Raw genomic sequence first — 14,102 nt, forward strand, 5'->3', positions numbered from 1 at the left:
AGGCAGGCAGGTGAGCAGTTAGGAGCCAGCAGTCCCAGATTGTGAGAGGGATGTTTGACTGTTAGACATCACCCGAGGGGTCCGGATTAGAGAGGGCGCAGCCTGGGCTGAGGGGACCACCCCCCCATGCACGAATTTCATGCACTGGGCCTCTAGTCAGTTAATAATGGCTCACATTTTTTCATATTTTTCTTAGTTCCTTAAAACTTTATAAAACTTTGAATTATTAATATAAATATGAATTTCTTAAAACACACACTCATTTTTAAATTTTTCCTCAGAGGATTGAGGTAGGGTAGCCCAAACAAAATCAAGCCAAAAAAAACTTGTTACCTTTTCGACATCTGAGAGGGAAGTTAGTGATTGATTTTGAAGAACCTCGGGGGCAGTGAATGCTCGAAGATCCTTATTGGAAATATTTTCATCTGTAAATGACACACTACCAGACGGCAGCAGCAGCAGAGACCACGGGGAAATGATAAAGCCAAGGGCAGCAGGATCAGCTATGCTTACTGGTTTGTAACCGCACAGAATAAAAGGAAAAAAGAAAGATAATTTCTCAAAATTATAATCACAGGCACTACCAAGCATTTCAATTAGTATCCCAGCCTATTCATATTACACGGTAATTGTACAGTTACATACACCAAGTCAAAGGAGAGTTTCATATACCGATTACTGCTCACATTATTAACAATAGTGACTTGTTTGAGCTTAATTTTTCAAAACCTACATGGCAGATCTTAGAAACTATAAATAGAGAACTTCCATTGTCGGTGTAAGATTTAAACTAGTTTAAGTACTTTATCACAGTGAGATAGATAGATACATAGGCTAGAAAGTGATAAGGATCAGTAGTTTTTAAACATTTTGGGGGGATCATGGATTCCTTTGAGAATATGGTCAACACTATGATCTCTCTTTTAAGGAAACTGCCTATAAAAACAAAACTCTGTATACAAAGGAATTCATAGATCTTCTTGTAGCCCATTTATTGACCCCAGGTTAAGATTCCCTAATTTAGATTATAGTGGTCTGAAAATGATAGGAAATAATCAATTTGATAGTTCATCAGATTTTGAATTAGTAAAGCTTTCAAGTACAATGAAAGGCTCTTTTTGTGTGTCAAAAGATATACCTGTCTAAACTTGGATTTTGTTTTGTTAGCATTTGTTCACTATTTCTCTGAAATTTCAAGAAGCTTATATATTATCAAATGTGATAATAGGTCTCTAATTTTATTTTAATGTTTACCTGTATGGGTGCCTAAGAGCTCATGTTTATAAGTATTTTAAAAAATGCCTAAGATTTCAGCAGTTCTCCTTTCAAAAGTAAACCTATACATTAGACTAAACAAAACAAACTTATTAGAGGGAAATTTATTTTGTTCTCCTATTTAAAAAATAAGTTAACATAAGTTTTAAGGTAACTGTTAAGGGAACTGGATTATAGACTCAAGAAATTGCTATAGGAAAATCACAGAGGCCTGTGACCGTCAGTGCCATTATTATTCGATCTGATTGGGTTATACTGGTATCTAGGTCAAATCATATGAAATTGGCAAAAGTCTAGGCATCATACAGTATCTATGTGTTCCTAAAAACTACCTTTTTATTGGAACTGAATCATTTATTCTTTCTGAGTTTTTAACCTCTCTACCTGTGGACAAGATTCTGATCATTATGTCAATAAAGAAGTAAACTATTAAAATTCATTCCTCTTTTGAAGATTAAAAAGCCAACTATATATGTTCTCTTGCTTTTTTATGAACCTAACTGTGTCAAGGAAGAAAATGTGTTTGAATGAATCCTTTAATCAGTCAGCACATATTAGGTTGCACTGAAGCAGAGTTACAGACCAAAGGTTCACACAGTCAGACCCATCCACTTACTAGTCTGCTTAAAAATATGGCTCACGTTTATGGCAAAATATGTTTCAATCACAGTTGGTAAGCCTAGAAAGATTGTTGCCTTGTACAGCCACTTTATACATTTTCTGTTAAACACTTCTTAGGTATCTCAGAACAATATTTTCTTTGTCAAAGAATACTACTCAAAATACTGAGGTATCACATGTCACCGCATTATAAAACAGTCTAAAATAAATTTTTTTCAAATCAGCAACTAAAGGGCATACCAGGAGACCAGTTAGGGAGGCAGTGCACTAGTATCTGGTATGAGATGATGTTTGCCTGCAACCAGACTGGTAGCACTAGAGGAAGTGAGAACCTGCTAGAAGCTCAATGTATTTCTGTTCAACTAGAGCAGTAGAGCCAGTGACAACAGAATTTTCTGACAGACTGGATGTGGAGTGAGAAAGAGAGGAATCAGCCTTACTCCCAAGATTCTGGTCTCAGTAACAGAAAGAATGGAGGACTATCCACTGAGATAGAGAAAACTACAGATAATGCAGCTTGCTGAGGCAGCAGTTTGAAGATGGCAGCTAGAAGTAGAACTTTACTTTAGGACCTATTCAGTTTAAGATATCTGTCACTCAAATGGGGTGTCAAGTGGGCAGGTGGATCTGGAATTTGGGAATAAGATGTCAAGAAGACACATTTTTTGGAAGTAGCTTGCCTAATAGATGCTATTTAAAGCCCCGGGACTGAATGAGACCACCAAAAAGTGAGTTATGACCAAAAGGGCATCAAGACCAAGGACTGAGTCCCTGGTGTATGCCCAGACCAAGACTGCTCCTTCTCAGTCCTTTTCCCAGGCTCATCTTCTCTTGGTCATCCATGCAAGTATGGTGCTGTAATATCCCTATCACGCTTCTTTCATTCATCACCCTCAATCTCCACCCCACTATTTTAATTCATTCTTTTTTTAGCCCTTCTATCCAGTTCCTCAGTATCCAGCCCTAAACCTAAGACAGGAGGCTGGGATTCTAACTCTCATGTTTCATTCCTTATTTTGGGACAGAATTATTATTTCTGGCATACCTGTTACCATCTGAATTTATAAATTACTGGGAATCACAGATAACGGAGGCACAAATGCCTCCCAGAAGTCTAAATGCTATGTCCTGTCCTACCATCCTGGATGCTGGTACTCACTCAAATCAGAGAAGAGCTTGCTATACATCTCTTCCTTATCATCCCTGGCCTCAAGACTACACTTTCCCTTGACAGGGTGGCATGGAACAGAAACTGTGGGAGGTAAAAGCAAGCCATAATTGCTTATCACTCTGAAATTACTAAGAGATTTATTCACTTACCAGCACAACCAATGTGAGAAAACAGTATTCTGGGAAGAACTGTATTTGTTAACTTTTGCTGTATATAATAGGTGTTTGTTTGCTTATTTGTTTTCTTTGAACATCTATAGTAAAACATAATTTAAGCACTATACATATTTAAACACTGGTAGCCCAGTGCACAGGTTTCTGCATATTGAAAGGAAATTAATTAGAAGAAAGATTTATATGGTAATTATGTTACTGCAAAAAATTACATGTCAAAATAGTATATATAATACCTATAATAATAAAAGCGTTATGTGCTAATTAGACCAGACGTCCTTCCAGACGACCTTCCGGATGACCTTCTAGATGAAGCCGGGGCTGCGAGGGAAGGCTGGGTCCCGGGTGTCAGAGGGAAGGCCTACTCTTGCATGAATTTCATGCATCAGGCCTCTAGTAGTATCATAAAATTAAAACACATGTGCGATTGGCGCCAGTGAGAACTTTATATGTATCGCACATGCGCGAGTCAACGCTTATTTTTAAATTGCCAGTGCACGTCATATGTACCAGCTGGTCGGCTGAATGGTCAGACAGACATACGGTCGGTCGCTTAGCCTTTTATATATATATAGATAATCTTCCAAAAATTACAGGTCATTTGCTCAGAGAATCCATAGTACAATTGGGGAGATTAAATGTATACTCGTATATAGTGAGAAAAAAAACATAAAGGTGATTTAGAGTATAGCAAAATTACCTCAACTACAATGAAAAGAGAATTAATTTCCTTTTTTATATATGGCCCTTTAGATGAGTAAGATTTGACCAGGGTTAAGGGGGAGATTCCAAAGAGAGAGAGTAAAGAGCCAAAGCAAAGGTATGTGGACAGGAAATTATTAAGTTTGTACATGGAACAGTACGAATTTTGGACAGAGGAATGGTGGAGAAGAGTAATGAAAATGAGTTACCAAGGTTGGTCATATTTTGCTTGTCAACGCATGTGCACACACACACAAATGACATACATATTTTCATTTGATTTTAAAATGTCTTGTAATAAAGCACCTGTGACAACAAACTACTGCCGGGAGCCGGTCCATCCTTGCTGTTTCAAAGGACCTGGCATATATGGCATACTGTTCTTAATATGTTTGCTCCCCTTAGCGCTGTGTGTTTTAACCAAGGTCACCTCTCCGAGAAAGGTTGTTTCCCCAGGTAGGGATTTTTCCCTGAAGTTAGGGAGGGGACGAAACTCCTTAACTAAGTGCCAGGCGGGTAATTAATCACTTTAACTACGAACAATCATGCTTAAGCTACATAATCTTTACTCCCTGGAATGGAGATAAGAAACGCCCTAACCTTTGGAATAGAGATTGATAGGATTGGAATCAACTGGTATAAATACAGATGTAACAAGACAGAACTTAGAAGACAGAACCAAGAGGCACAGAACCTAGACCAGAATCTACACAGAACCTAGAGACAGAACATGGCAAAAGATCCTGGACAGAAACTGGCCTCAGAACCTAGAGACAGAACCTAGCGAGAGAACATGGCAAAAGATCCTGGACTGAACCTGACTACAGAAATTGGCAAGAGAACCTGACTAGAACCTGGTGACTGAACCTGGCTGGAGAACCTGGACAGAACCTGGCTGGAGAACCTAGCGAGGGAACATGGCTACAGAACCTGGCTGGAGAACCTGGAGAACCTAGCAAGAGAACATGGATACAGAACCTGGCTGGAGATCCTAACCAGAACTTCGCTGGAGATCCTGACCAGAAATTCGCCGGAGATCCTGACCAGAACTTGGCTGGAGATCCTGGCTAGAGATCCGGGCTAGGCTGCTGATCAACTGAACGCTGTCTCCGTGTCATTCCTTCTTCGCCGACTCCGTCCACACCTTTGGGGACCCCTGGACCTGCTGGGGTTGGACCCCAGCAAACTACATTGCTGTTGAATGGCCTAAACACACACACACAAATTTAATTACCAAATTCTTTAGAAAACTATTAAACCACAAAATATATTTTAAAATAATTGTAAAGTGTTATGCAAATGTACAAGTGAGGAAATTTAGAATCGTGGCTAGAATCAGTCTAATTTACTTTCATTGTCTATCTAAAAGGAAGGAATTTAAAGCAAATGTATTCAAAGTTCTTCACAGAATTCTAACAAAAGAATATTTTAAAATGGAATTCCAGAAGCTTGTAATTTAATGTCCTATAATATTTCAGTTGTGTGATGATTGCCCTCAAGAATGTTATTATTATGAAAGAGTAAATCTGATGTGAACTGATTCCAGTAGTCAAACAATTCTATTTATAGACCTTACCAACATTCCACAGAAAAAGTTGCTTAAACAGAATTTCAAGCAGCTAGAAGCAAAGCTAGAAATAAACAGAAATTTGATATGCAAAGAAAGTCTTAGAGCTTCCTTTCAATAATACCTTCAACTAACACACAGCTCTACATATTTTTTTTCCTGAGAGATCTTGACATTTCCATTAATTGGTCCCCTATATTGTAGTTTTTGGCTTTCCATTTAAGGTATCAAAATTAGAGAAATGATCAGAACTGGGTATCAAATATAAGGGAATACTAACCAAAAGTATCAGAAAATCATCTAAAGTTTTAGAACAACAATGCCCATTTGACCTGAAAAAATCCCTTTGCCTATTCAGGCACAAATAGAGACACCGTAGTCTTCCCATCTATATATATAAAAGCCTAAGCAACAGAACAACCAAACGACCTGTTGACTGGTCACTATGAGTGCACTGACCACCAGGGGGCAGATGCTCAATGCAGGAGCTGCCCCTGATGGTCAGTATGCTCCCATAGCCAACTTCCTGTGGCTGGCCAACCTCCCACAGTCCCCACCCCACCCCCAGGCTGGCCAGCCAACCTCCTGTGGTCCCTCTCTCCCCCCCTCAGCCAGCTGGCCTCGATCAGGCCAGCAGCCAACCTCCTGAAGTCCCTCCTCTGGCTGGCTGGCCCTTATTGTGACTGGACGAGATGGCCCTGATGGGCCCCATTCACTGGCCAGGCCGAGGGACCTCACCCATGCACGAATTTGTGCACCAGGCCCCTAGTTTTATATATGATATCAGGGTTCTTGGCAAAAATCTATGCAGAGGCCACAGTTTCAAACTATGAAGGATTTAATGATGTCACATTATAATACAGAATTCTCTAAAAAATTTAGTTCATATGGGCATAAAAATATATATGTAGTTAAATCAATCATCTGGTATAACAACGCACAAGTAAACGAAAAGTTTTTTGAGTATTTCTCCTGTATTTTAATATTTTCTTGATAGTAAAGCTTTGTGATAAATTATTTAAGGCTCACTGAAAATTATAGTACATGCTACAGATTGATTTCCCATTCAAATTTTATTAATTTCTTATATAATTGTCACTACTTTTTAAACCTTCATTTTCTCTAATATGAAACAAAATAGAATAGTAATCTCTTTATGAAAATAAAATTGTGTGATTGAAATTAAGACATCTATATAATGTAAATTGCTGATAGTCTCTTCAAAGATATTTTACATCATGTAAACTTTTTGATATAGCCAAGTATTCAATAGCATTTCATAAACTCCTACAAGCCTTTCATCCTTAAAGCTTACATTCTGATGTAGTAGGTCCCAGATCTTGCTAATCATACAAATCTCTTATCTAGAAGTCATATTATAAATATAGATGATTTAAGGTACAAAGTATCCTAAAATAGTACTAATTTTTACTTTAATTCCTTGGGGGAATATACTTTTGTAAGTTTTCTATTTATTTCATTGTATTCCTACTTAGCCTAGATCCCCAATTTAGAAAAACTGGTTTAAAATTTACAATCAAGCCAATTAATACTTATTGAGTAACTATACATATGAAATAGATATTTTCTGTACCTAGTCATTATCTTTAGGTATAACACAAATTATCAAATGAAGATATTTATTTGAATGAACATATATAAACTACAGCATCAGCATATAGTTTTAGAAAAAATGTTATTTGTAGTTACAGCAATTTAATTAACATGAAATTATGTAAACCTGTCAGTCCAAATTGATATTTTGAGCTTTTCTTCAGTAGGAGACAAAAGATATTTTTATTTCCTAGCAATGATCCTTTGTTGCACAAACACACATAATATTTTAATTTTTATTCCTTTTTATTTAAACACTAAACACCCGCAAGTCCCCAATCTAACCAAGCCACAACCCCTGGAATCTTGGTAAGGTTTGTGATTAATTAGGCTTATAGTAGTTTTGTTTTGTTATATGCTTGTAAGACTCAAGGTAATTCCAAACCACGAATCTTGGTTAACAAAACACTAATGAGATTGAGTTTAACAAAAGTGATATATAGGCAATCTATGTTAGTAAAGCAAAATTGGTTATGATTATTAAAAGCAACAGGGCTTAAATAGCTAGACAATATGCAGAGAAGCAAGCGAGTCTGAGAATTTGCTTTCTTCTTCAGCAAATCTCCTTGGCCTCCTGATCAAAGAAGAAGCATGAAAGAAAGAGAAACAGTTCCTTTCATTTCTTCTTGGCATCTGTATCATATTCTGAGAAATCTGCCCACTTTATTCCTTTGATATATTAAGTTCCTCCTCTTAGTTTTTCCTTTGGTTTCCACCTTTCCCACCAACCTTCTTTATCCTCAACAATAAAAAGTACACACCCAAAAATTACATGCCAAAATACTAAACAAAATATTTCTTCTAAAATATATATGGCTTAAGGATAGAAATTATGAATTCCTAAAGATCAGGTACAATGCCACTACAACAATATAACTGAAATACTTGGAAATAATAACTGTTTACAATTTCAGTTATATTCCACTAGTGGCCCAGTGCATGAAATTTGTGCACATTAAAAGGGAATTAATTAGAGGAAATATTTTAATATTGCTATTTGCCCTTTCTCTGTAATAGAAGTGTCAAAGATAAAAGAAAATTAGTAAAATGTATATGAAAATCTCCTTCCTGTCAGAATCTTGCCCAGAGTCAAGTCCCTGCCCACCCGTGCATGCCTCAAAATCTCGTGAGACCCAGACCCAGCCGGCCCCACCCCTGTCAAGCCCCGCAGGATTGGGGGCACAGCCTCAGGTCCCCCATCAAGCCCAGCCGGGTGGGGGGCATGACCTCAGGTCCCCTGGCACAGCCTCAGGTCCCCCGGCCCACCCTCAGGTCCCCCAGCCACGGAGAGAGGGCACAAGGGCTCGAGGGTGCGATGACCATTTGCATATTAGCTCTTTATTATACAGGACAGGTCCATAGTTTTTAAAGGCAGGCGCACGCGCGCGCACACACATTCGCACATGCGTGTTATTTTTAGAGCGCTATTATAAAGAAAACATTACTTTCAACTTTCAAACACTAAGAACTCTAAATTATTCACCCAGAGAATACTCTGGATTTTTAATTTGATTCTCCAGTCTTTATTACTTTTAGTTACTTTTTGAAGTATGATTCAAAGGGAGGGTCAGCTTTGTTCATTGTAATATTGAAACAAAGTTATTTTCCAAAGCATCTGCCTTTGGGGGCTTGAGAAATTAAGAAAGCACACAGACCTTCTGTCTCCTCGTCACTGAGAATTTTTATGTGAATTCTGGAGAAGGGGCACAGCATCCTGCACAGTATATTTTTAAAACTTTCTTAGGGATTCAGAAGTGCATAACAATCTAACACACATAAAGACCACTAATAGAATGGTATCATAGCCCAATTAAGTTGCTCCTTGACCTTCTATGTCAATTGACTGATACTTAAGAACATCATGGAGTATGCATGACTTATATCCTCCCCTAATTTTTATAAAAAAATTTTTTCAGCTTATAGAGCCACTAGTGAGGCATTTTATGACTTGTGGCAAGCCAGAAAGTGTTACAACTATTTTATACAAATTCTAATAAAGTCATTTTGAATTAGAAAGGCAAAATGACTATCTGAAATAATTTTAAACTAGAAGTGAGACCTGAGTAGCTCTTCTCTGTGTATAAGGAAGCTGAATAAATGACACCAAACTCAGGATATCATTGACTGTGAATTCAGAAATAAATTGCCTTACCCACCTAAAAATTTATTTTTAAGTCGCACTCCTAAAGTAAAGCACAGTACAAATTAACTGCCCACACACATTTTGTTTCTTCTCTGACACTTTCTATAAATCCAAGTAATATCTATATTGTATTTCCTCAGGCCTTGGAGTGACCATTTTTGATCTTTTCTATCCTGTCTGATAGATGAATATATCACTAAGCATACAAGCAGTGCCTAGAAAAGATCCTGGGATTAACACCAATTTCTATTTTCAAGGAAGATCCAAACTTTTCAGGGCAAAATTATTCCACATAAATGTAGTATTTTAGGCAGTGGACTTCTAAAAGAATTTGCTTTAAGGTAGTTTCTTTTTAAAATACACCAGTCATATTTTATTTGACCATCCTATTCAAGCAGTTGTAAAACTGTTCATCGTGAATGGTAAAGTCTATTTAAAAACCCGATCTTATTGCTAGCTTATCAATTTTGTTGAAACAACTCTGGAACCAAGTGCTAAGCTTCTTAAAGCACACGCATTTATTTTGCCACCTAACACCTTCATGACAGCCTCTTTAAGTCATACAGCTGCCACATTATATTTTGCCAGACAAAATAAACTATAGCTGAGGTAATTAGCAATAGAAATAAGTTTTATGGTAAAGGCCTTTTATAAAGCACCAGGTTTTTGGTTTGTTTTTCAATATGGAAGCTTCAAGTTAAAGGAGATCTTCCACCCTTGCTATTGGCATATAGTGGGGGAAGGGAGGAGCACAATTTAAAAAATGATCTCAGCGACTTCTCTTTACTTTTAAAGGCCTGCTCTATACAAAAAAGACCGAAAAACCAGTCAAGGGGTGACTACCATTTATCTCATTCTTGGATAATTGAATGAAAAGGTCAATGAATATTAGTAAATATTTCCCGTTTCAGAGGGAAAAGAAAATATATAGTTTTCTAGAGAGGAATTTGCTTTATTTATGATGATATGATTCCACAGAATCCTGATATATAACTACTTATGAGACATATTTTTGTGATCACTAATGCCATTCTCTCCTGTTCTCCAATCACTGCTCCCCCACCCCCATTTACATTTTAAAGAGATTTTCCTTCTCAAAGAATAAAGGGGAAAGGAGGCTTATTTGAACAATAAATATTCCATTTTTCAAAAAGAAATATTAAGGATACATTCCTCATAAAAATGTTAACCATGACTGGTGCTCATCACCCCAAAAAAGTAAAAATCTTAACTGTTACTAAGTGATACAAGGCACAAAGCCACCTTTTAATTCCTTTATTTGAGAAAAGAGTAAAGTAATTGTAATATGTATTTTTTGAAAAGCTTGGTTACATAAAGTATATAAATCTCAGAATGCTGAGGAAAAGAAGACAGAAAACATAAGAGTTCACATTGTATGATTCCATTTATGATGTTTATTTCCAGGCAAAACTTAATCTACATGATACGTCATAATAATGATTACTCTTGGTAACCCAGAATTGACTGATTACAATGGAGCATGAGGGAGCCTTTCTGGGTGCTAGAATTATCCTGGGTGCTAGAATGATGGTGGTGGTTATATGGGTGTACACATTCATAAAATTCCTAAAGCTGTACAATTAAGAGTAATGCTTTTTACAGTACACATTGTATCTCAACATTTAAAAAAAATCCCTACCTATATATATAAAAGGCTAATATGCTAAGTGTCCAACCATCCGACCAGTCGCTATGATGCGCACTGACCACCAGGGGGCAGATGCTCAATGCAGGAGCTGCCAGCTGCAGTGACTTGGCAGCGGCGGTTCTCAGGTGATGCATCCTGAAACCAGAGAGGAGGGAGCCCAATTCCTCACGGGGCCACGCGATTCTACCTTTGGCCATGGGTTATGTTGTTGCATGGGTTATGTTGTTGCTGGGGCACAGTCAGCCCCTAATCTGGTTTACTGCACTCTTGCGTTTGCATTACACACCCTGTGTGACAGCAACTTTGCAGAGTGCCCTCTTGCACTCTGGGACCCATTGGGGGATGTCAGAGAGCTGCTTTCGCCCGATCCCTGCAGGCCAGGCCGAGGGATCCCACCTGCCGGAGGGACACCACTCACTCTGCTGACACCGGGGAGGTACCTCACTCGGGAGGTTGGTTCCAGGGCGTGTTCGGCCCCTCTCGGCCAGACCTGTCCTGCTGGCCACCTTCTAATTAATTTCCTTTCAATGTGCACGAATCAATGCACCGGGTCACTAGTAAGCATATAAACTGAAACAATAATTATAATGAGTAAAATCACAAAAAATCAGCAAGTATGGCACTAGAGATAGCATGATCCGCAGCAACTTTCCCTTCTAAATGTATGATTCTTTAAGTTTATAAAATGGTCTGTAAAACCTAGAGGCAAATAACTTCAGATCTAAACAAGTGTATTGACTATGTATTTGTGGGACAAGAGAGGTTTACTTTAAGTGCTTCAGACACTTGTTAAACAACCCACATTATTCATTTTTTAAATGCTAGATATTAAATTAATTTCGTGTCTTATAGTTTGTTTCCAGGGAACAAGTAGGGTAATTTTATCAGGTTCAAACACATTTAACTTGAAGAACCTGTTAATTCTGGTCTTATAAATGCAGAGCAAGATGTAGCATGTCAAAGACAACTGATACACCCTGTTAAACAGCAGAATTGTGATTGCAGATAATTGGAAATGTAATACAGACAAGTTAGGTTTTGGTCTTTTAAAAGCTCCATACACTATACAAATATTTATGCAAAAGCTCTTAATCCATAAAAACTTTCTATATTTCCTATAAAGGCTTTAAAAAGTCAGGAATTAAATATTTACGTTCTGTGCTTTGTCTCCCTTCTCACACACGGAGCTGCTTGTTCTCCTTTGGTTCTACCACATTGAAAGTTCCACATTTTCCTTCTATGGTTTTATGATTATCCTTACCACATTTAAGAATATTTGACTGTGCTAACTCTAAAGTCAATATCTCTACAATTCTCAAGAACAGAATCAAATCTAGAACCAAATAACTTCAAATCAAAACACGTGTATTGACTATGTATTTGTGGGACAGGAGAGGTTTACTCTAAGTGCTTCAGACACTTGTTAAACAACCCACATTATTCATTTTTTAAATGCTAGATATTAAATTAATTTCGTGTCTTATAGTTTGTTTCCAGGGAACAAACTGTTTTAATTCCTATTGTTTATATCAATCTAAATGTTATTTTATTTGTAATTTTGAAGTTACATCATTCTTAAGCTTTTATACAGCTAATGATTGTTTAGATTTACCATCATGTTGACTAATTCATTTGCTATTTTCTTCCTTCTAACTGAAATACATCTTTTATTAATTTGTTCGGAGACGGTTTTCCTGACAGTTAATACTCTGTTTTCATACGAAGATGTATTGCTTTGATTTTTTTCTTGAACCACGATTTAGGAAGACATCAAATTCTATCTGCACATTCCAGTGCAGTAGCCATTAGCCACATGTGGCTTTTGACTGGAAAACATTTTATTTTAAAAACAATGAGTTTCAGCTCAGCTGGTGTGGCTCAATGGTTGAGCATCAACCTATGAACCGAGAGTTCACTGGTTCAATTCCTGGTTAGGGCACATATCCAGTTTTCGGATTCGATCCCCAGTAGGGGGCATGCAGGAGGAGGCAGCCAATCGATGTTTCTCTCTCATTGATGTTTCTATCTCTGTATCCCTCTCCCTGTCTCTCTCTCTAAAATCAGTAAAAACATATATTTTTAAGAACAAAACAAAAAATGAGTTTCAAATTAATAAGGAAAAAGGTCAAGCTCTTAATTTAAAAACTAAACAAATTTTGGAAAATATTTGATATATTTTTAAAAGAAGCTTTAATTAAATAACTGCATAAAATAACTACACATATTGAAAGAGTGCAATTTGATGTTATGACATGAATATACCTGTGAAACTGTTACCACAGTGAAGATAACAAACATATCCACCATCCAAATGTTTATTCATATACTTTTGTAATCCCAGTTTCCTCCCCTTGTGTAACTCTCATCCCCAAATAATCAACTGATCAACTTTACTATTATTGTTTAGTTTGTATTTTTTAGAATTTTAGATTAAAATCATACAACATGTATTATTTTTGTCTATTTCCTTCACTCAGTATAATTCATTATTTTGAAACTAATCTATGCTGTTGCACGTATCAATAATTTGTGCCTTTTTAAAATATATACATTTTTATTGATTTCAGAGAGGGAAGGAGAGGGAGAGAGAGAGAAATATCAATGATGAGAATCATTGACCAGCTGTCTCCTGCACACACTTCCCCCTTGGGGATCGCAATCTGGGCACATACCCTGACTAGGAATCAAACTGTGACCTCCTGGTTCATAGGTTGAGGCCCAACCACTGAGCCACATCGGCCAGGCAGTTCGTTCATTTTATTGTTTCATTACATGGACAAACCACAATTTGTTTACCCATTCACCTGTTGATAGATATTTGATTTCTAGCTTTTGGCTACTGCAAAAACAATTTGCTATGAACATTCATGTACCAGTCTTTGTATGGAAATATATTTTCATTTCTTTTGGTAGTACATGTATATTTAACTTTTTAAGAAACTGTTAAACAGTTTCCAAAATGTAAAACCATACCATTTTCCATTCTCACTAGCCATGTATAAGAGTTCCATTTGCTGTCAAGTCTTTGCTATTCTTGGTGTGGTTAGTCTGTTAAATTTTAAACATTCTAATAGATTTGTACTAGTATTTCTGTGGTCTTAATTTGCATCTTCTTGATAATTAATGACATTAAGAATTCTGGATTTCCCTGATGACTAATAACTTCA

General features: G+C 37.0%; 1 protein-coding gene across 7 annotated transcripts in view; it reads right to left on the minus strand.

The window, feature by feature from the left end:
- Positions 1-14,102, minus strand: part of PTPN13 (protein tyrosine phosphatase non-receptor type 13) — a 212,032-nt gene that overhangs the window by 139,007 nt on the left and 58,923 nt on the right. For all 7 annotated transcript variants that reach the window (XM_059666077.1, XM_059666071.1, XM_059666082.1 and 4 more), the window contains one exon: positions 334-512. In XM_059666077.1, coding sequence (XP_059522060.1) covers positions 334-512 — 179 coding nt within the window. The remainder of the gene's footprint in view (positions 1-333; positions 513-14,102) is intronic.

The sequence above is a fragment of the Myotis daubentonii genome, chromosome 1, assembly GCF_963259705.1.
Source record: "Myotis daubentonii chromosome 1, mMyoDau2.1, whole genome shotgun sequence".
Taxonomy (NCBI): domain Eukaryota; kingdom Metazoa; phylum Chordata; class Mammalia; order Chiroptera; family Vespertilionidae; genus Myotis; species Myotis daubentonii.